The 22,294-nt window shown below is 45.5% G+C and overlaps 1 protein-coding gene across 2 annotated transcripts in view; it reads left to right on the top strand.

The window, feature by feature from the left end:
- The window catches only part of IGF1R (insulin like growth factor 1 receptor), a 313,961-nt gene that overhangs the window by 52,524 nt on the left and 239,143 nt on the right, over nt 1-22,294 (top strand). For both annotated transcript variants that reach the window (XM_003940530.4, XM_074400083.1), the window contains exon 2: nt 8,027-8,572. In XM_003940530.4, coding sequence (XP_003940579.3) covers nt 8,027-8,572 — 546 coding nt within the window. The remainder of the gene's footprint in view (nt 1-8,026; nt 8,573-22,294) is intronic.

Below are 22,294 nucleotides of genomic sequence, written 5' to 3'. Positions count from 1 at the left end.
AGAAATATCTTACCCATCTTTGCAAGTTCTTTGCGGTCTGTAGCATTCTGTTTTAATGTTCTGAGCCTTCAAGACTGCCCTTTATGTGCGCATTTATTTTGTTTATATGCATGATGTAGGTGGCTCTAGTGACAGTAAAAATGTTCACATTCAAATCACACTTAGTTTTTAATTTGTGTTCTCAGAGTTAAATGAAAATCTCTTACATTCTTAATTTTGCTTTCAGTTATTGAATGTGTTAGGTGACCAGGATTGCTGTCTGTGTGAAATGGAAATGTACGTATACAATGTAAACACCTTCTGATTGACACATGAAGATAAAGAGCTTAACATGAATTGTGTCTGTTTACACTTAACACAGAAAATTGTACTGTAACAAATGGAAGTATCAGTAGTGTTTGTTATCACAACATTGTCTTTTTCCCCCTTTTCTGATCTCTGATTTTTTCATTAGGAATGAGGCCTAGAGAAACCCATGCTCTCTCTCTTCCCTGAGCACAAGGAGTGGGTGTGCTTAGACCTCGAAGGGCACGGCATGGGAGGATCATGTGCTAGGGAGAGTCTGTCTCCACCCCGTTTTTCTTCTGCTTGGCTTTGTTTCATGGATCGTTTCTATGGGCTTCTTGGGGGTTCTCTGAGAGTGAATGTCAACTTGAGAAGTACAGGTGGACAGATAGGCTTTGCCTGCACCACACTGCAGATAAGGTGGGTGGGGAGGGTAGTGACAGGTGGTGGATTGGGTTTACAGTTATTTTCTAGAGCAGTGGGTCTCACAGGGTGGTGCTTAGGCCAGCAGTATCAGCATCACCTGGGTGCATATTAGAAACGTACATTTTGGGGCCTTACCTTGTTTTTTTAACAAGTCCTTCAAGTGGTTCTGATGCATGTTGAGGACTTCAAACACTGTCCTGCTGCATGCAAGGTGAAGTTGACCCCCACACGCTTGCCTCAGTCTGCTTTCTAGCATCCATCCTATTGCTCTTGTTCTCCTTGCCTCACGGGCTGCACGGCTGGGGTTCCCCCTAACTGCAACTAGGCATCAGCTCCAGCTGCCTCTGCCTGGAGCCTCGTGACCCCCAACCCTTCCTGGCAAGACTTCGCTCATCTTTTCAGGGTCCTCTCCACTGAGAAGTCTTCCCAACCTTGGAGATGGGGAGTCACTGTGGGGCCTTGTCTTTGTGTTCCTAGGGTTTTATCCATTGCTCCATTAAAACTTTTCTTTCTTTTGCCACTTGCTGGAGAGATGGTTGCTCTGTCTTCCTTGTGCAAAATTCAGTGACATACCGATCCTCTCCTAACCTTAAATAATTTTGGCTTTCACAGAGTGATAGTGTCTAGAGAGGGTTTTTGTTGTACTAAGTTATTGGTTCCAAAGAATTCATTTTAAGAGAAGTAAAGAACTATTACAGCATGCCAGTTACTGAGACAAAATCGGCTTCTCATATAAGCCCAAAGGTTTTGTTGCGTTGGATTTTACCATCAGAATTAAAGATGATGCTTGGTTCACTATTGTGTTTTGCCTTCATAATGTGCCTGTAGACCTGTAGTAAAAGAAGGCTGATGTTTCCTGATGTCTTTTATTTCCAACTATAAGCTAAGACTATCCCATATTTTTAAAGAAGAGTTGGTCAAGTAGTTATCCATGTTAGGTAAATGGATAACTAGAACATTCTTTAATGGAATTATTGACAGAAGGATAGTCAGTGATTTTGCAAATTTGTGCCACCCTCCTTTGTTGTATATTACTAATATTGACATTGAGGCAACAAAATAGATCAGTATTTCCATTAATGTTTACTTAATAACAGCTGCTAAAAGTTACTGTTTGCATTAATGCAGAAGCACTTACTTGATTCTTATGCCAGCTTCTATAGGGTAGGTAGTGGCAGCCCATTTTGCAAGTGAGGAAGATGAGGTTTAGAGGTGCGGCATGTCTGCCCGAGGGCAGGATCCGGTAAATGACACTCCAGGCTCACGGGAGCCACGGAGCCACGCTGTTTTTCTAGGACTGCAAGGTTGTATCTGAGACATAAATATGTAGTTAAAATTCTTGTATAGCTCTTCCACATACTTAGATACACAGCTTTAGGGGGTTTTCTCAGCCAAATGCTTTTCATTAGCCCTTCTCATATTAACATTTAGCTCTTAGGGATTTATTTTCCACATACATGTAGCTTGTATATGCGATTCACTTGTGTTCTTAGAGTGAACATTTTGCCTCTTGATCTTTAGAAAATACGTAGGAGTATTTTGGTAACAGTGCTCATTTCAACTGAAAGCCTTTAATTTTAAGTAAAATTAAATGTTGTTATTATTTTTTGAGACAGAACCTTGCTCTGTATCTCCCAGGCTGGAGTGCAGTGATGTGACCTTGGCTTGTTGCAACCTCTCCCTCCTGGGTTCAAGTGATTCTTGTGTCTTAGCAATCCAAGTAGCTGGGATTATAGGTGTGCACCAGCACGCCTGGCTAATTTTTATATTTTTATTAGATATGAGGTTTCGCCATGTTGACCAGGCTGGTTTCAAATTATTGGCCTCAAGCAGTCTACGTGCCTTGGCCTCCCAAAGTGCTGGGACAACAGGTGTGAGCCACTGTGCCTGACTTTTAAGGCATTCTTTAAAAGGGCATCTTTTGGCCAGGTGTGATGGTAGTTCCAATGCTTCTGGAGGCTGAGGCTGGAGGATTGCTTGAGGCCAGGAGTGGAGACCAGCCTGGGCAACAGAGGGAGATCCTGTTTCTGCTAAAAATAAAAAAAAATAGAGCCGGGTGTTACAGCGTACACCTGTGGTCCCAGCTACTTTCAAAAAAGTTTCAGATTTTGGATTTTTGGATTAGGGATGCTTAACCTGTATAAAGTATTAGGCATCGATTCACTTGTTACTTCCAACAGATCACAAAATTCAGTAGCTAGAGAAGTAACATGAAGACAGAGACTGAAGCAAGCTGAACTGCACACTGCAATCTGAATGCAGACAGGAGGAAAGAATCTGCTTCACTTTGCCATCTGGCCCCCTCCACAGCCAGTGTTGACCACGAGTTAACAGAGGCCACGCTACAGAGGCCACGCTACAGAGCTGGAAAAGAGAAAAAAAAGTAGGAAGAAGATACTCACTCCGGAGGGAAAGACAAGCCCAAGCCACAGAGCACGGGCAGGGCCTAGGACCAGCTGTTTTGGATCTCATGACTGACACCATTGGTCTTCAGGATGTTTTGCGATAGAAACAGTACAAAAGAAACCCAAGCTGGACCATGAATGATAGCAGTGTTCAGGAGGTACAAGCCACAAACAGGAAAGAGAATAAAACATGCTCCACTGGTGCCATGAAATAAATTCATGCACTGAGGAAGTAAATAGTAAACACAGTGCAGGAGGGAGAGACACACCCTTTGTGGCTGCTCATTGATGATTAAAAGGAAAATGCAAAATACCCTTTCTCTTTTCTCAAAGCAGCAGATACTGGCATGATCCAAAGCAAACCCAAAAATCTTTTGGAATGTGTGATCCCAGGCAGGCCTGTAAGAAATAAGGCAAAGCAGGGAAGCAGAGAGAAAGGGTACACCTGGAAGATGGGGACAGTGGGCCTCAACAAAGTCCCCGAAGCCAGAGAACTTTTGGACCTCTGACATGATACCACAAGTGGAAAATTCCACACCTGACCTCATGTGACGGGTCAGTCAAAACTCAGGTACACAAAACAGTTAATTCAGTGTCCCCCAGGGAAAAAAGACCTTCCCAGCCCCCTTCAGCTTCGATGTGTCTTTTCTACACATACTCAGATTCCCCTAAACACACACCTCCACAGAGGGTAATAAAATGGTTCACTGTACCCAAACTTTGTTTCATGCACAAGATTATTAAAAATATTATATGAAATGACTTTTTAGAGAAGTGAGAAGAGAAATGAGAGGTGGGGAGGGAGGGAGGAGTTGGGGGAACAGTTGAAGCCAAGGTTTAGGCAAAGCTGTGAGGAGGCGACATCTGAGTGGAGACCCATGGTGAGAGAATGGGGCTACCTCCCGAAGGAGCAGAAGCACCACGGGAAGCAGGGTACGAGCAGAGGAGGAGCTCGATGTGTTGGACGTCGGGGACTCCTGTAGAGTCTTGTTGGACGGTGTTGGGACAGGGATGGACTGTGGGAAGGCTGGATTGTGGGGAAGGTGTTGCTTTAGGCCAAGCTGGAGATGCTAGTGGCTCAGATCAGAGCTAGAGTAGTGGAGACACACAGACACTGAACGAATGATGAAGTTCACGCATTCTGCATGTGCATGTGATGTGTCTACTGTTTTAGACACTGAGGATGTAATGGTGAACTAAGTAGAAAAGAATAAAACAGTTTCTATTTCCTGTCCTCCTGGAGCTACCATTGTGTTGGGAGTGATAAGAGAGACCGTGAGAAGAAAGGCCAGAATCTTCTAGAATTACTATCTCCTTAAAATTATGATGTAGATGGACATGTATTGACTTAGAAAAATTATTAAGTGAAGGAATTGTGCTTATAAATGTCATATTTTTATCTGATTTCACTTACCTTCATTTATAGAAAATAGATAATTGGCATAGATAGTATTAAGATTGTTTATCTTGGGATGAGGAGATTGTTGAGGATTTTTACTATTTTTTTGCTGTTCCCTCTAAGCGCTCTATAGGAAGCATGCTTTTGATCAATAAAACTTTTAAAGTTGGAATTTATGCTGCTTTTATTCACTGAAAAAAAAATCACATTTTGAATCTTTGTTAGGTTAGGCTTTATATCTACATTAATGCAGATATGAGGAGAACACAGTCTCCCTGGCCTATGCCAAACACCGACCGAATGATGAAATTCACTCAATCTGCATGTGTGCCGTGTAATGTGTCTGCTGTGCACCAAGTACTGTTTTAGGCACTGGGGATGTAATTGTGATCCAAGTAGAAAATAGTAGAAATAAATAGAGAACAATTTCTGTTTCCTGTCCTTCTGGAGCTGCCACTGTGTTGGACAAGCATGTTGAGAGAGACCATGAGAAGAAAGGCCGGAGCCATGTCCTGCAGAGGGCATGTGTGGGGTTGTCCAGGAACAGCATGCTGCGCAGGTAGGAAGGAGGTAGATGGTGTGGGAAGAGCAGCCAAGATTCTCATAGGCTTGGGAGCTGGAACCCTGAGGTCTACCACTGGAATAGATATGTGAGGTGCGAGAGGACATTAGAATCGGGAATGACTCTTTGATTTTTGACATGAGCAACTCAGAGAATGAGAATGCTACAGTTTAGAAGCTTGGGAGGTGGATTTTGTGGGGGAATGAGTGAGGTATTAGGCACCTCAGTGGTTATACTCAGATGGATATACTACATTAGAACTCAGAAGAGTCTGGGCCAGTGACATGAATCTGATCATCCTCTAGAGTATGAATGGCACATGAAGCCACTTGTCTAGATGAGGTGACAGAGGAAAAGGTTGAGGATAGTAACCAACATTTAGAGGTAATGCTAGAAGGCAGGATAGTGTGAAATCAGGGAAGCCGAGAGGAGGAGGCAATGCCAGGTGACTGGAAGGTGCAGTGACATTGTCAAAGTGTCACTGGGGGCTCTGTTAAGAGCTATTCAGTGTCTTAATGGGAACAGAAGCTCAGTCGGAGTGAGTAAAGGTAACTAGGAGGTGAGGATGCTGATAGGACTATGGACAAGCCTTGTGTCAGGTTTTGCTATGCAGGGGCTGGAATCTTATGTATGTGACTGTGTAGAAGTGACTTGACTTCCTCAAATGTTTCCTCACCTTCAAAATGGGTGTTTGCCAAGTGCTTTTTTTTTTTTTTTTTTTTTTTGCCTTCTCTTCTCTTTCTTAGGGATGTCATTTTCTCATTGGCAAAACAAAAGAATTAGACCAAATGAAGTTTCACATTCTAAGTTCTCAAGCTTTGCCCGCTACTCAGCCCTTGGGTCCCTCCACTTCCTCTTCCTTTCACTGTCTCTGCGCAGTTTCCATCTGTGGTTGTCATCTAATGCCCAGTGGGACTTTTCTTCTCTCTCTCTCGTCTGTTCCACTTACTCTGTCCTGACCAGGCCACCAGATTAATCCTCCACAAAGCCTCTCAGGCTTCTCTCACATGGGCTTCTCTCCCACTCAGGAGCCTTGTGGGGGCTTTATTCCTCTGAGGAGAAAGTTCTCATGCCCACCTGTGACCCTTTATGACTCGGGTGCTGGCAAATTCATTTCCTCACCTACTACCCTCTTCTCCGGCTCCCCTCTTCACCCTGACCATCAGATCTGCAGGCACATGAGTGTACCTTGTTCTGCACTGTCTCTGGCCTGTGGGATGTTTACTGAGTTTTAAGTCCCAGGCACCCTTCGGGAGCCAGGCTGTGTGCAGAGCTTCCCCCAGCACAGTGGCACGAAGTGTGGACACCACCTCTTGTCTGTCCTGCTTCATTTCATTCACATCTGGAGTGGACTTGCTGCATGCACACCGCTGATTGCCTGCCTTGTGTGACAGTTGTTCATCACGGATCTTAGCTCCTTGCCTTTACCATGAGTCTCCAAAGAGGGCAGGGCACTGCCTGTCGGCATTTCTCATGGTGTCATACATGTTGGGTGCTTTCCAAATTAGTTACATCAATCAGAAAACTTCATTCTATCGGAGAAGGCCTAATAGTGGACTTGGGATTATTAAATCCTAAAAGTGTGTTTTTTTTTTTTTTTGGCGTGTGTGTGTGCCTAGAATTTAGACTATAAGTCTTGCAGTATTGAGGCTGTTTTATCAAAAGCCTTTAAAATCTGCAAGTGCATTGGCCCAGCAATTCTACTTCTAGGGATTTATCCTAAGACAATAGTCTTGGGCATCTGCTGAGAATGTTCACTGGAGTGTTGCTTATAATGTGCAAAACAGGAGATAACCTAACTGTGCAACAGTAAGGATTGGTTAAAAAAAAAAGCTTCATGGTGTATATTCATACTCTGGAATCACTACCTCCTAAAATGATGATGTAGAAGGACATGTATTGACTTAGTAAAATATTAAATGAAGGAAGTGTGTTTGCAGATGTCACGTTTTTGTCTGATTTCACTTACCTTCATTTATAGAAAATGGATAATTGGCATAGATAGTGTTAACATTTAACACTATCAACATCTTAGGATGTTGAGCTCATTGATGATTTTTACTGTTTTTTTTTTTTTTTGCTGTTACTTCTAAGCTCTCTTTCGGAAGTATACCTTCTTAATGAAACTGTTACAGTTGGAACTTAGGCTACTTTTATTCATAAAAAATCACGTTTTCTATCTTCTATTAGGTTATCCTTTATATCTACGTTAATGCCGATATGGGGAGAACACAGTCTACCTGGCTTATGTCAAACGGTAGTGGGAAGCATGGAAGCATGTGTTTTTGAGTCCCCACTTGCCAGGTCACAGTCACTGTTCTCCAGTGTAGACCGATTGCCCTGTGTCCTTCAGGCAGGGTGCAGTAGTAAGTTACTGATACTTGGCTGCTGAGCTGTTTGTTGTTCAGGCCTTGGCAACTGATGCTCTGCAGAAGGGACTGGGAGTGTGCAGTGGTGGAATCCGGCTGGCCTGGGTTGCAGGTTTAACTTTCGCATCTGCCTCTGTGTGCCCCTGGGCTATAGACTTTAGTTTGCACCGTTGACATGGATGGCCTTTCCCATAGTGGGTTGGTGAGGGTGCTGCACAGCGCCTGGCCCAGTGTTGGCACTGTGCGGATGTCAGCTAACTGGTTAGTCACCTAGGCTGTCAGTCTGCAACCCACACCTCTGCAGTGAGCAACTGAACCTTACTTCTTTTTTTTTTTTTGAGACGGAGTTTCGCTCTTGCTGGATGGTCTCTATCTCTTGACCTCATGATCCACCCACCTCAGCCTCCCAAAGTGCTGGGATTACAGGCGTGAGCCACCGCACCCGGCCCTGAACCTTACTTCTTTAATAATAATACAGGGTTCCTGAAAACCAACCGTATAATCGGTTGGAACATAGTTTAAAAAATTATTTCCTTTTAACTGAGACATATCCTGCCTTTCCCCTCTTGTCTCCCTTCAGTCTGTGGGCCGGGCATCGACATCCGCAACGATTTCCATCAGCTGAGGCGCCTGGAGAACTGCACGGTGATCGAGGGTTACCTGCACATCCTGCTCATCTCCAAGGCCGAGGACTACCGCAGCTACCGCTTCCCTAAGCTCACGGTCATCACCGAGTACTTGCTGCTGTTCCGAGTGGTTGGCCTCGAGAGCCTCGGAGACCTCTTCCCCAACCTCACGGTCATCCGCGGCTGGAAACTCTTCTACAACTACGCCCTGGTCATCTTCGAGATGACCAGTCTCAAGGATATTGGGCTTTACAACCTGAGGAACATTACTCGGGGGGCCATCAGGATTGAGAAAAATGCTGACCTCTGTTATCTCTCCACTGTGGACTGGTCCCTGATCCTGGATGCAGTGTCCAATAACTACATTGTGGGGAATAAGCCCCCAAAGGAATGTGGAGACGTGTGTCCAGGGGCCATGGAGGAGAACCCAATGTGCGAGAAGACCGCCATCAACAACGAGTACAACTTCCGCTGCTGGACCACAAACCGCTGCCAGAAAAGTAAGAATGGTGCTGACGGCTGCTTTCTCTCTGCTGCTTTCTCTTCTCTTCTCCTCCTCCTTGACCTCCCTTCTCTTTCGAATGCACAAGTTCCACTGGGCAGGGTGCAGTCGTGTTGCATGTAGGATGTGGCACACCTGCTCTGTGGAAGTTGTTCCTAGCAGGGGTCTTGGTTGGCTTTCCTTTACATCTGGGACTCTTGGACTGTGGGACTGTGGCGTGGCTGGAGGCCATCATGGCTGCTGTCAAGACTGTTCAAATCACATGTTAGAAATAATCCACTACACTCCTGGGCTAGAAACTTGCTGACCTTCAGCTTTGAATTCCTGATGAGAAAGGTGACCTGATGTGCTTGGAAGTCCCTGAGCCTTGGTAGCTCGGGGCTGCTTATGTGTCAGCTCTTTCATCCTTTGTGCGAAGTGATGTTTTTTGTTCTGCAGGACTTCCTTAGCTTGAATAGACTTGGAATATGGTTAAATAAAGGGAAAGTAAAGCACTCACTCACATCCAGTGAAAGTGGTCCTTGGGTCCTAGTGATGATGTTTTTATGCTCAGGTGTCCTGGTTATGACAGAGCACCTGGCCAAAGTGAGAGACCTCTGGACCTATTTCCACCAGTCCCACATTCAGTCTGTACTTGCAGGTAGCTGTGTAGCAGGGTGCATTTTTAAACCTCTGGAATTCTGTTTTCTTTCTTTTATACTTGTTTACTGAACAGTTGTGAAAATCTTAGGAAATCACGAGTGAAGGAATTTTGGAAAGAGTTTACTGCTCTGGGGGTCAGATGGTGGTATTTTGAAGCTTTTTGTATGTTTGTCTGCAGTATGCTTATTTTCCCTTGAGAATAACTGAGCTCTTGCCTTCATGTGATCAATTCCTTGAGAGCCAGGCTGTTTGGTACTAAAATGTGACTCTGAGCCTTCACCTTATTGCATTCAGCAGTATTTAGGTATATTGACTAGGAAGGTTTTCCTCACTGGTTGGAAGTCAGTGTGTTAGCTGTAAAAGCTATTGTTTAAGTGTTGGCCCAGTTAAAGGTGCAAGGATCCCATGCTCTCAGGTCATGAAGAGCCAAGAAACCCCAAATTGTTAGACTTGCCTAAAATAAATAAAAAACGAGACCTGATGGGTGAAGTGTGTAAAAGATAAACGAAAGGCCAGACCTCACAGGTAGCTCTTACTTCAGTTCCCCTTCAGCCAGGCCTGAGGCAGGAAAAGTATCTTTGTACCTGATCTGCCACTTTTACACTTTTATCTGCAGAATTTGATCAGTGTGTATGTGAACATTGATTAGTAAGGGGAGGGGTCCCACTGGCTGCAGCCAGCTGGTACCTTGTAGAGCTCTGAGAATGCAGTCAGATCACTTTAAGGTTGGCAAGAGTTGGAGGAAGATCTTAAGCTGAAGTCACTTGTGTGGTTGATTAAAACTCTGCCCTATCATGAGGTTACCCACTGGTTTGAGATAACAACAAAATATATTTTTTAAATAACCTTGACATTTAAAAAATTTATCTGAAAAGTAAAAGGTGTCATCAAAGGAGGCAGTGTGTAGTAGAAGAGAGATGTTGAATGTGGTGACAAGGGCCAGGAATGACCTTGGATGGGCCAGCCCCTCTGGGTGGTAGTTGGACTTTTTTAGGATACTTCTTGGGCAGTCCTGTACATCTTGTAGTGGTGATTAGATATGGGTAGAGAATGTTTTGAAAACCCATAAACTGTTTAAGAAGGGAGGTACTCTATGAAACATCATTAAGTGGGGAGTTGTTCAGGAACTTGGTAGTAGTTACTTTGGTCTTGCTGTGGGTTTTTTGCTGTTTCTGATCAGCTCCTTATTGAAGACTCCTGGGGTAGGAGTGAGACCTGTGTTCTGGGTCCAAGTCTTAGAGTGGCAACTAGAAATGAGCAAGTTATTTAAATTGCCTGGGCCTCGGTTTCTTCATGTGTGGAATGGGGCAGAGCCTGCCTTTCTGGTAGGGTTGTTGGAAGATGAAAAGGAGAAAGGAGAAGCACCGTGAAAATGTAACAGTGGTTAGGAGTTGGGCTCTGCTGGTGACAGGCCTGTTGGTTGGTCACCTGCTTCCCCAAGGCCACGCCCTGCAGCCTTCTCCTTGACCATCCCAGCCCTGCTGATATTCGTTGTGATTTCACAATGGAGCCCTTACGTAAAATTGATAACTGCTTTCAGGGAAGTTGTCTTCCCTTCCCCTTGTCCTGAAAACTCAGGCATGGGCATATTTCTTGGAGATTTTCTAGTTGAGTCAGAACTTTCTCTTGGTTTGCATACATTCTGTTTAGACCTGCATTGTCCAGTGTGGTAGCTGCTTGTTGAATAAGCGGACACTTACTGAGTAAGCCACATGGCTTATTGAGTACTTGAACTTGACTTGTCCACAGTTGGAAACACTAGGTTTCCAAGGCATACTGTAGGAAAAACCCTGTACACCGTTTCGTTAATAATTTCTGTATTTATTACATGTTGAAATATACATTTTGGATATGTTAAAATATGTTCCTAAAATTTCATCTGTTTCTTTTGTTTGTTTGTTTTTGAGCTGAATTTTCTCTCTTGTTGCTCAGGGTGGAGTGCAGGGGTGCAGTCTCCGCTCACTGCAATCTTTGCCTCCTGGGTTTAAGTGATTCTCTTGCCTCAGGCTCTCGAGTAGCTGGAATTATAGGCACATGCCAACTCGCCCCGCTAATTTTTGTATTTTTAGTAGAGATGGGGTTTTGCCATGTTGGTCAGGCTGGTCTCCAACTCCTGACCTCAGGTGATCCACCTGCCTCGGCCTCCCAAAGTGCTGGATTACAAGCGTGAGCCACCGTGCCTGACTCTTTTTAATTCCTAATGTGGCTGCTTGAAAATTTGAAATTACAGATGTGGCTTGCGTTCTTTGTTGGTAAGAGAACTTCTTTAGAGCATTTGTTTTCACAACTGGAGTTCTTGTTCTACTGCCCTCCTCTTCTCCTTCCACTTCTAGCAGTGACATAGCCTCTCTCCTGCTTTGTGCCCTGTAGCTCCACTCAGCACTGGTGAACTTTCCAGTATGCACTTTTTCTTTTATTTTTGGGAGAGAGCCTCGCTCTGTTGACCAGGCTGGAGTGCAGTGGTGTGATCGTGGTTCATTGCAACCTCCATCTCCCGGGTTCAAGTGATTCTGAGTAGCTGGGATTATAGGACCGCACCACTACACCCAGCTGATTTTTGTATTTTTAGTAGAGACGGGGTTTCACCATGTTGTCCAGGCTGGTCTCGAACTTCTGACCTCAGGTGATCCACCTGCCTCGGCCTCCCAGTGTGCTGGAATTATAGATGTGAGCCACTGCACCCAGCCATCCATTGTGCATTTTGGATGATGTGCTTCCCTATCTGAAATCCTGTATTAGGTCCCTATAGGATAGGCATGTAGCACAGCGTGAAGCTCCTGCGTGGTCAACAGCTGCCCCATGACACTATGCCACACTTCATGTGCCACACCCTCCCACCTGCCTGTTTCGTCCTTGGCCCCAGTGGTGCTCTCCCATGCTGACCAGCTGGCACGGCTCACCCAGTGGAACTCCAGCCTTGCCTTTTCCTCTAAAGGATGTAAAGGCTCTACAGATTTCAGGAGTCCTGTCTCCGAGCACCTGGCGGGACACTTTTTGCCCCACTGTAAATTCTGGGTGTATCCCCCAGTGTGTGCTGTTACCCCAAGGGCAAGCATTGTACCTGCTTAGTGAAGGATGTATTGTTAGGAAGATACATTTTCCCCTTGAGAAGAGAGTAGGGTATTGTGGCGGTCCTCAGTGAGCCAGTCGTGTCAGGATTATGAAATGCAGATGTTGACTGTGTCATTGTCACTGTCATTGCTGCCGAGGAGTACTGACAAAAACCGTCTCCAACTGTTAGTTGGCAGAGGAGATCCACTATGGTGGGTAGCTCTTTTCTTTCCTGCCATTGTCAGAATGATTCCAGGCCAAAGATGGAGAAGTATGGAAATCATCTGAAAGGTTGAAACTTGGCATGTGAGGCCATTCATGACTTTGTAAGGCAGTTTTGCTGAAGGCCAGCTCTGCGCTGGGAGGGACACGGGTGAACCGTCCTGAGTGCCTGTGGTTTTCTTACTTCCTGGTGAATTTGCTTAAGTGCCTGTTGTTTGCATGCCATGGAGGCTTTCTGGTATTTGATTTAAGGTGCAGATGCCTCCACCTTCCCATAAAAAACTCCCAACAAAACCTAAGACCTTACTGCAACTAAGTCTCCAAGTACTTTTTAACTCATTGGGATGAACAACCTGTGGTCTACGCAAATCACCCTGAGTGCATGTAAGATCTGGGCTTTGCCAGGAAATCCAGGAAGGCAAGGCCGGTCTGTGTTGGAAGCTGGCTTAGCTTGGGGTGGAGGGGTGGGGTGGAAGCCTTATTTCAATTAAAAGGGCATTGACTGGGAGCAGCAGTCCTGGAGTTTGTTACATTTCCTGCTGCCCACAAAATGAGAAACCACAAAAATAGTAGATTGGAGCCTTTGAGTGAGAAGGCAGTAAATGGCTGTTTTTATTGAAAAAAGGAAAACGTTTTACTGTTATCTCACTGATGGCATCTCACTGACTTAAAATAAAGGTAGGTGGTATTAAGAAAAGTGTACATTTTTTTTCCCTCTACAGGTTCTTACATTCTTATTTATATCAGCCACTCCTCACAAGGGCATTGTTGGCTCCTGGAGTAGAGATACCCTCCTTCCCTCATTTTCCTGTATAGGCTGGTATGGCTGACCTGTTAGGTCAAGGCGAGGACATGTTTGAGAATGTGTAAATTTGGCCGGAGCACTTTGGGAGGCCAAGGTGGGAGGATCATGAGGTCAGGAGATGGAGATCATCCTGGCTGACACAGTGAAACCCATCTCTACTAAAATAGCCGGGTGTGGTGGCACATACCTGTAATCCCGGCTACTCTGGAGGCTGAGGCAGGAGAATCACTTGAACCTGGGAGGTGGAGGTTGCAGTGAGCCAAGATTGCACCACTGCACTCCAGCCTGGGCGACAGAGCCAGACTCTGTCTCAACAAAAAAAGAATGTGTAAATTTAAGGCTGGGCATAGTGGTTCACACCTGTAATCCTAGCACTTTGAGAGGCTGAGGTGGGAGGATTGCTTGAGCCCAGGAGTTCAAGACAGGCCTGGGCAACACGATGAGACCATGTTCATAAAAAAAAATTTTTTTTTAATTAGCTGGGTGTTGTGCCTGTAGTCCCAGTACCGTGGGAGGCTGACCTGGGAGGATCGTCTGAGCCGGGGGGTGATGGAGGTTGCAGTGAACTGTGATTGAGCCACTGTACTTCAGCCTGGGTGACTGAATGAAATTTTGTATGAAAAAAAATTTTAAAAAAATTAAAGAATTTATAACTTTTAAGTTTTATAGCTGGCTTTGAGAAAGGAAAACAATAAAGAATGAGGCCGGGCGCAGTGGCTCAATCCTGTAATCCCAGCACTTTGGGAGGCCGAGGCGGGTGGATCACGAGGTCAAGAGATCGAGACCATCCTGGTCAACATGGTGAAACCCCGTCTCTACTGAAAATACAAAAAAGTAGCTAGGCATGGTGGCACATGCCTGTAATCCCAGCTACTCAGGAGGCTGAGGCAGGAGAATTGCCTGAACCCAGGCGGCGGAGGTTGCGCTGAGCCGAGATTGCGCCATTGCACTCCAGCCTGGGTAACAAGAGTGAAACTCTGTCTCAAAAAAGAAAAGAAAGTGTAAGTCACCTGCTGGATGGGGAGAAGAGGGGCACATTTTCTTTGCAGTGAGACTCCACTCATGTGAGTTGCTGTATTTCATCTTAACTTTTTTTTTTTTTTCTTTCTTTCTTTTTTAATACAGACAGTGTTTCTCCATGTTGGTCAGGCTGATCTTGAACTCCTGACCTCAGGTGATCCACCTGTCTCGGCCTCCCAAAGTGTTGGGATTACAGGTGTGAGCCACCGTGTCCGGACTAACTTTTTTTTTTTTCAAACTTAAGCTACCTGTGAAGACCCGAGATGCTTCTGTTAAGTGCTGTGCGGTCTGCTGCCAGGCTCTGCAGGCCATTGTTCCCCAGACTGTTGAGATGATCATGACAGAGGCCTGCATTTTCCAAGGTGGACTCTTGGGAGGGGCCTATGGACCCGGGAGGAGAAGGCAGCCAGGAGAGGGGATCTGGCTTTGTGCTGTTGGTAGGAACTAGTCTTGACTGCCCTGGAAGGCCTCTGCTCTGGTCAGCTGCTCCCAGTGTGGGGTGATCTTTATTTAGAAGGGGGTCACATGCCCCCAGTCCTCATTGCTGTGCCTTTTATAGTCAGGCGTGGAGCTCACATTCTGTTGTGCCTGATTGCCGACCCTTGCTGCTGAGATGGTGACACAGTTTGTGTGCAGGTTTCCAGGGACCTGGCTTAGCCCACCTGATTTCTTGGGGCATGAGCCTTGTGCCTCAAAGACTTTGCTCTTGGCTAATTGTCATGTAATCATGGTGTCACTATCCTGGGCCTCCATCAGAAGCTTTTAATAGGGATCTCATCTAAGAGACCAAAAAGCTTTCAGAATGACTCTATGGTGATTTTTGCAACGCCAGGTATTTGGAACATATCTGGAGCCCCTTCAGATCTCACCAGTTAAACCTATTTGTACAGTCGTTCTGGTTTCTTCCTGTGCTTGAAAAGCCTCTCTTTGTTACGTTAATACCTCTGTCTTGCTTTCCTCATGTGTATGCCAGTGTGACATTCTCGGCAGAGTGGGGGTGACGTGGAGCGTGTGGGCCTGTGGTTAATCTTGTCCTGAATTGCCTTGCTCAACTTGCGTGTATAGGGTGGTTCAAAAGTTAAGTTTGGCTGGTGGTAGAGTTGGAAGCATCACTTAGAAACACGCCTCCTTTGGGCATATGGTGTGAATCAGGGACTCTGGCTGTAAAAGGTGGGGTCTCTGATCACCATCCTAGTTGGAATGTTCCCCTGACTTAGAGGTAGCGAGAGACAGCCAAGGTGTATGTTCTAGGGAGGCTGGTGGGTGGAAGATGGGATTTTTCTGTCAGTGGCACAGGCAGTATTAAGTAGAGCAGGCTGTTTAAATCACATTTTAAGTAAAAAACAAAGTGCACAGACAATCGGCAGAACTTCTTGGGGATAAGAACCTGCCTTCCTCGAAGAAGTTCACCTCCAAACCAGCGCCCATGGCTCAGCAGCCAGCGTGACAGCCCCAGGGGTTCGTGGGACTTGGGCATGCAAGGCTGGTGGGGGCAGGAATAGCTGGGTCCAGCAGTGCCTTTCCTAGGGACGTTGCCACATCACCTCTCTGCCCTAGTCTTCCATTTCCTTCCTTTGAACTTGGGGGGCTTGCATCGGACTACCTCTTCTATTTCCTCAAATTCTGAAATTGAGTAAGTTACCGACGGGTTTCCATGGTCTGCACTGAGAAGGCCTCTTTCTCCTCTGTCTGTGTGTTCGTGTGGCTTGGTCTCTCTCTCTTTCCTCTTTGATCCTAGTATATACAGGCAAGGTATACAGCATTTAAAATGTTCGTAACTCATCAAGTGGCACACTGATCACCAGTTGGGAATCAGAGATCTTTTATGTGGAAGAAGGAGCCCCAAGTAGAAACCCAGAATCTAGACCATTCTGGGTTCTAGTCTGTACCGGCCACGGACTAACTTACGGCTTTGAGCTGGATGTTATAATGAGACCTGGAATTTCGTCTGATTGCACATAGCCTTGCTTTTCTGTCTTTGGAAAAGTAGTTTACTGCAGAGCTCTGGTAACTGTTTGAACTGCATTGCAGGAGTAGGCAGAAGAAAGAAGAGTCCTTGGAGCTTGGCAGGAGGTGTGAGGGCTCATGGGGGACAGTTGTCTTTTCAAGTCAAGGAGCAATAAGGACTTCTGGGGCTGGTGGAACGGGTGAGTCTTAGGCAGGGAAGGGTGACCATCCAGGTTAGATCGTTTCTCCTGCAGGGTCAGCTTGGCCAGTGTTCTTAGGTTTTCAGGATGTCATGGAGCTGGCCAGGCCCTCACCCCTGATATCCCCGAGGATCTGTCCCTCACGACATTGTGGAGTTCGTGGGGGCAGAAGCTGCCATCCTGTGCCTGCCCTCAGTGTGACTGGTCTTCAGGATGTTTCGGTGGCCCCATGCCTGGATGTGCGGCTTTCCCCTGTTGGCTTTCTCCATGGCATATTAACAGTGAGATCTGCAAGAATATGTCATTTTGTACAGAATGGGATACATTTGTTTTAAACCACATTCCTGTGTGGACAAGTGGCATCATATGCAAAGGTTTGAGAACCATCGATGAATTAAGGTAGTGCCATCTGTTTGCCTCAGGTATCTGGTACTAGGACAGCTGTCACCTTCCTTCAGTGAGATAGAGAGGAATAGGAGAGTATTTGGAAAGCATCTAATGGGCTTCCAAGCACATAGTAGGATTTTGGTAAATGGTGGCAGCTGCTGCTATTTTTTTTTTTTTTAATTAAACTAAGAGTTGCATTCTGAGACCATCTAAAATTCTGAGCCTTAAGCTCGACTGACTGTGTATGTTCACTACTATATCTTAAATGGTCCTTCTGTATTGCTTTTCTAAATTGCAGAATTTCAATGATCATAAATAGCAGGCCATAGTGTAGGTGTGGCTCTTGCCAATTTGATCCTTATTATTCAAATGCTTGTGTCTGTTCAGTTAAACCCTATCTTTAAAGAACATTCAAGTTCATATGTGTGTATCTGGGTGCCAGTGGAGTCCCTATAGTTATGTGTAAACTCTATTTATTTGGTTCTCAAACAGTTTATTCTGTTTGCAAGTTTGGTATTCGGACGAATTTAAGAAATATGCACAGATTCTTGTGTGACACAGACATTAAATACTATCTTTTTGAAATGCCTCCGCGTGTGTGTGTGGAGAACACGGAAGTGGTTAGAGTGGGTGCATTTATTGGTAAACATAACAAAGATGTACATTTTTGTGACAACTGCAGGTCTCACATTGGTAGCCAACCATCTGCTCCAGGACGAAGCACGTGCCTGCTTATTCTTTTCTTTGGTAACTCTGGCAGTATGTGTGTGCGTGCGTGCGTGCACGTGTATATGTTTGTGTATGTGCATACCACTTTATTCTCCCACCCAGCCTCCTCTCCAGTTTTGTTTCATTTTCCTCCTCCCACCCCCATTACAGGAAACAAACACTGGCTCTCTGTCCTCCCTTAGATCTTCCTTCTGCTCAAGGGGATCAGGTGGGTGGGAAAATGTTGTGCAGGAATGCCAGGCCTCTCCCCGAAGCTGGACTTCTGTTTCATCTCATTATCGAACAGAAGTTGCTTTTTGTTTCTTTGCCTTGGTCACAAACAAGCACCCTGACCTCTCTTCTTTCTTCCTGCCATTTTTCACAGAATCCATGTGGAATGGGAACAGAGGCAGTGTATTTAGGGACCGTCCAGTGCTTGATACTCATGGCCTTGTTTAGAGAAGCTGTGCCCACTGAGCCAACGTGTAACTGTGTCTAATTTGTTTTTTCAAGTCCTAATGAAGGCACCTGGATGAAGCTAGTGAGGTTGCCATCCCCGGGGCTTATGCAGGGTGGCCTATGGAGCTTAGCCACCTTCATGCAGAAGCTGGTGCTGAGGGCAGCCAGTGTGATTGAGGCTGGCCAGCCGGCCCTGAGCTGCTTGTGCCCGTGGGGCCCCTGGGGAGGAGGGCCCAGCTGCAATGCACATACATCTGCCCTTACCAGCAGATCTGTGAACCCAGGCTGCCATTCTGGATTTCCGGATAGATGCAAAGTGCTTGGATGGGTTTTAGCAGCTGCTGAGACCAGGAATTGGGCTTAGTAGTAAAAATGGGGAACAAAATTAAAGAATATCAGGAGGCAAAGAGCCTACAGTACAAAAAAGGAAAGACGAAGGTTGATATTACTACAAATACTTCCTGGGCAGCCTTAGTGTTTGAATTAGGATTTTTTTTTTCTTCCCCCAGAGGTATTAGTTGTAATACAGAGACAAATAGAAACTAGTCAGATCCTTAGGTCCTAGAAAAGACCAGCTTTGTTCCTGGGGGTGGTAACCTAGTACAACATTTCCGTTCCTATTTCTTGACCGCTGCATGGCCCCTTCTGCTTTGCTAAGTAGATGATATTATTAAGTGCTTAGACTATTCTTCAGATAGGATGTAGGGATGTATTTTTGTTCTCTTCCTCAGTGAATTTGAAATGATTGGATTATTTTGTAATACGTTGATACTACTTTTAGAAGCTTTTGAATAACTGTGTCAAAGAAGCTTTAGAACAGGTTTTAAGCAAGGTTGCAGAGAATGTACTGAGTGTGTTCTTCCACTCACAAGGAAAGACAGCAGCTGAATGCAGAAGTGTGCATCTGGTTCTAACTCTATTCAGGCACTGTCCAGGCAGCACCATCCGTTGGCTCTCCTGCCTCTCCTCGTCCACCCCCCACCTCATCCCTAGCCATTCTTTTGTGACCAGTCGTTGCTTATGAATGGAATTCTGAGAATGTATAATTTTCTCAGAAGAATACTGCTTTAGCTCAACAAATATTTCTTGTTTGCTGAGGGGGAAAGAAAAATTCCTCCTTAGAAAAGTCATTGGATGCCAGAGGTGGGTGATTAGGAGGGATGAACTTCTGGGTGTGCCTAGCAAAGCTATTTCTATCGATAGGCAATTAATGAAACAGCCAAACTTGACCTAACAGACTGCCATTTTGAGAGACATTTGTTTTGCAGGATTAATTTGTTTCGAGGTTTATTGGTGGCTGTGCAGGGCTGACGGCTGTCCTGCCTCCTGTGTCTTCTGCCCATTGAGTTGCAGGGCAAGTTGCTTAGGCCTCAGATACAGGCTCCCTGAAGTTCATGTTCAGTGCTTTGGAGTCAGGAGACTTCAGACCCTGGACTTGACTTGGTCCCACTCGAAAGTTTCTGTTGCTTATTTGGGTAACCCCAACTCTGTCTTGCTGGGCAGTAGAGCTATCCTAATTCTTGGAGGTACTCAGAGTATAGAATAAAAGAGCTGATGAAAATATGTTAAGAAGGGAGTAAGTGGTCATTAGAGAGAAATGGTAATTGGGATGATGCTCTGACCCCTTCAGCAAAAAATAAAAGGTGAATGGTTTATTATGAGCTAGTTCAGATTCTGTTTTTGGAAGCGATCTTGGTTATACATAGTGCAGTTGAAAAGCATGAGGCATGGACTTTCATATGCCAGCTCTTCAGCCTCCTGTAACTCCAGTTGCAAAATTACTCCAGTGTATCTAGATAAATGCAAACCCATCGGTGCCTTACCATTATGAAGCTGGGCTGGAGAGGCAGGTGGCCTGGATAATCAAATGGCAAGAAGTATAGGGAGCAGCCTGGCTTCATGATCGGGGGAATTTGCATGAAAATTATATAAACTTAAGCACCATTTTTTATTGCAGAAATCACGATCTGGCCTCTTCTACTGAATTTCCTTCCAGCTCTGAGATTCAGTGTTTAAGATGAGGTTGTTGGGGAACCTCAGATAGATCTGTGTGCCCTGGCTTTCAGTAAATACTACTAGAGACTGAAGACATGTTCTAGAGTTGAAATGGTATGAAGCAGTCAGCCTCTTTAGGATGGGCCCTACCCACAGGGTACAAGACTGGACCTAGAAGAGGAGGCTGTGGACATTAGGAGGTGGCTGCAATTTGCAAGTCCCAGAGAGCTTACTGAGGGGTAGAAGATGTAGGACTGCAGGCTGGCGAAGCATCTCAGTGATAGGGCAGAAAGAAAGAAAGTGGCTAGGGAAGGAGTTGAGAGCAGAAAATTCAGGCAGGATTGATGTTAAATCTTATATCTTTGAAGTGACTTTCTCTGGTCTGGCTTTCGCTTTACCAAAGTGAATTATTCATAAGTGCTTATGAGGAACACTGATGTAACTCGATTATGTGGAATGAATTTAAATTCATTTAAGTCATTCTTTTCAACTAAAGTAAGCTTTCCCTCATCCAGAATCTGAGCAGACCAGTAGCCCAGCAAGAGTTGCCTCCTGCCATGGCTAGTGATTGATGTCTTCTTCTATGATGCTGATGAAATGCTGGGCACTCTTAAGCGCTGTTGGAATGATCAAAGCAAAATTAAAATACTTTCTCAGTGGTTTGGGAGTTGGGTGCGTTCTGGTGTGTATTTCGGTTTTCAGCATCTGGGTTTGGTGTGCATGCATGGTGAGCTCCAGCTGGAGCAGACGTTACCTGCTGAGGCCGTGCTCTTCATTTTTTCTCCTTAACTGGCAGCCACTTGATCTTCCGTGAAGCTTTCCAAATCTCCCTTACTGAGGACTCTCGCTTCCAGGTTGCTTTTGTGCCCATCCATTGCTGGGTTATTTGGTCAGTGATGATGTTTCTCTGTACTTTTTAGCAGTAGGTTCAGAGGACCTTGTTTACTCCTCATTCATCTCTCCCCCAAAACAGTTGAGAAACCACTTGTGGGTTTAGGGCTCATGCTTTGTTTATAATTTTTGATTCTCCAGCCTCACAGCTAATGGGAGGCTCATGGAGAAGATATTCCTAAAAATCCATCTCCCATGTGGGCTTGACCCCAGTTAGCATCTGAGTGGTTTGGTCCTCATAGTTCTCTTAGGGGAAGAGGGGGAAGGAGGAGAAGGTGGCAGTGGCAGTGGCAGTGGCAGCAGTGGTGGCATCTGGGACCAGAGTGAGGGATACAGAGACAAAGAGGTTTTCTCTCAGGATAGCGCCTGTGAGAGGGAGCACCTGTTTCTTTTGTAACCTGGACGCCAGTCTTGCCTCACTCTAGTGCTGGCCCTGGGAGGTGCAGGAATTTTATAAAGAGATCTATAAAAGAGTTTTAGATGACCAAATTGGTCCCTGGTTCTAGCTGGAATGAATAAACCAACTAAATAACAGTAAAGTTTGAGAGTAAGTGTGTGTGTGTATGAGAGAGAGAATGTGTGTGCATGTGTGGGTGCGTTCTTCACTTTGCTGACTTGTAAATAATTTGGGGTCCTGTGCTCCTCCCTACCATTCTTATTCATGCCAGTCCACCACCATTAAGGAAGTGAAAGCGAACACATTGTGTACGTGCCACTCCCATGAAGAGGGAGACTGGGGAAGAGGTTTGAGTCCTAAGTCACACCTAGGTTAGGTCTGGATGTGTCTTTGCAGATTTCCTCGCTAGCTCCTTGGCCAGAGTTTCCATCGTGTCCCTCAGCTACACAATTAAGGTGCCCCTGATTTGTACAAGTCTCACGCTAGGCAATATGAGATGACACAAACTAGGATTTTGTTGTGGGATCCGATGAAAGCACTTGACATTAAAAAATGAGAGCGACAGCTTACGCTGTGTGACGAGACACTCCACAGCTTTTGCCAAAAGATGAAGAGAGGCAACAAGTGCTAGGAGCTCAGAGAAGGGCGTTCCACATTTGGAGCTTTGCATGAAGGAATATTTGGGTCCGGTGAAATCGATGCTTTTCTTGAGGGATGTCCACACTTGCTCAGTACTGTTTGCCGGACACTGTATACAAGGCACTCCACTCATTCATGAGTTGTACTGCAAAACTTTGCCAGGCATTTGGAATATGGAGTATATTATTTTGCAAAGACCAGGTGTCAATGGTGGTTTAGATCCCAGGCCAGTGTCCCTCTGCTCCCCACCCCCATGTGTGCCCTCAAGCTGGTTTGGCTTAGGCATTATTTATCTCTGACTACTGTGTGCAGCTTTAGTTCCATGGGGGGAAAAGGCTTGATGAACTAACTATCCTG

This window comes from Saimiri boliviensis, chromosome 5 (assembly GCF_048565385.1).
Source record: "Saimiri boliviensis isolate mSaiBol1 chromosome 5, mSaiBol1.pri, whole genome shotgun sequence".
Classification (NCBI taxonomy): Eukaryota; Metazoa; Chordata; class Mammalia; order Primates; family Cebidae; genus Saimiri; species Saimiri boliviensis.
This window is presented reverse-complemented; position numbering and strand designations above follow the sequence as displayed.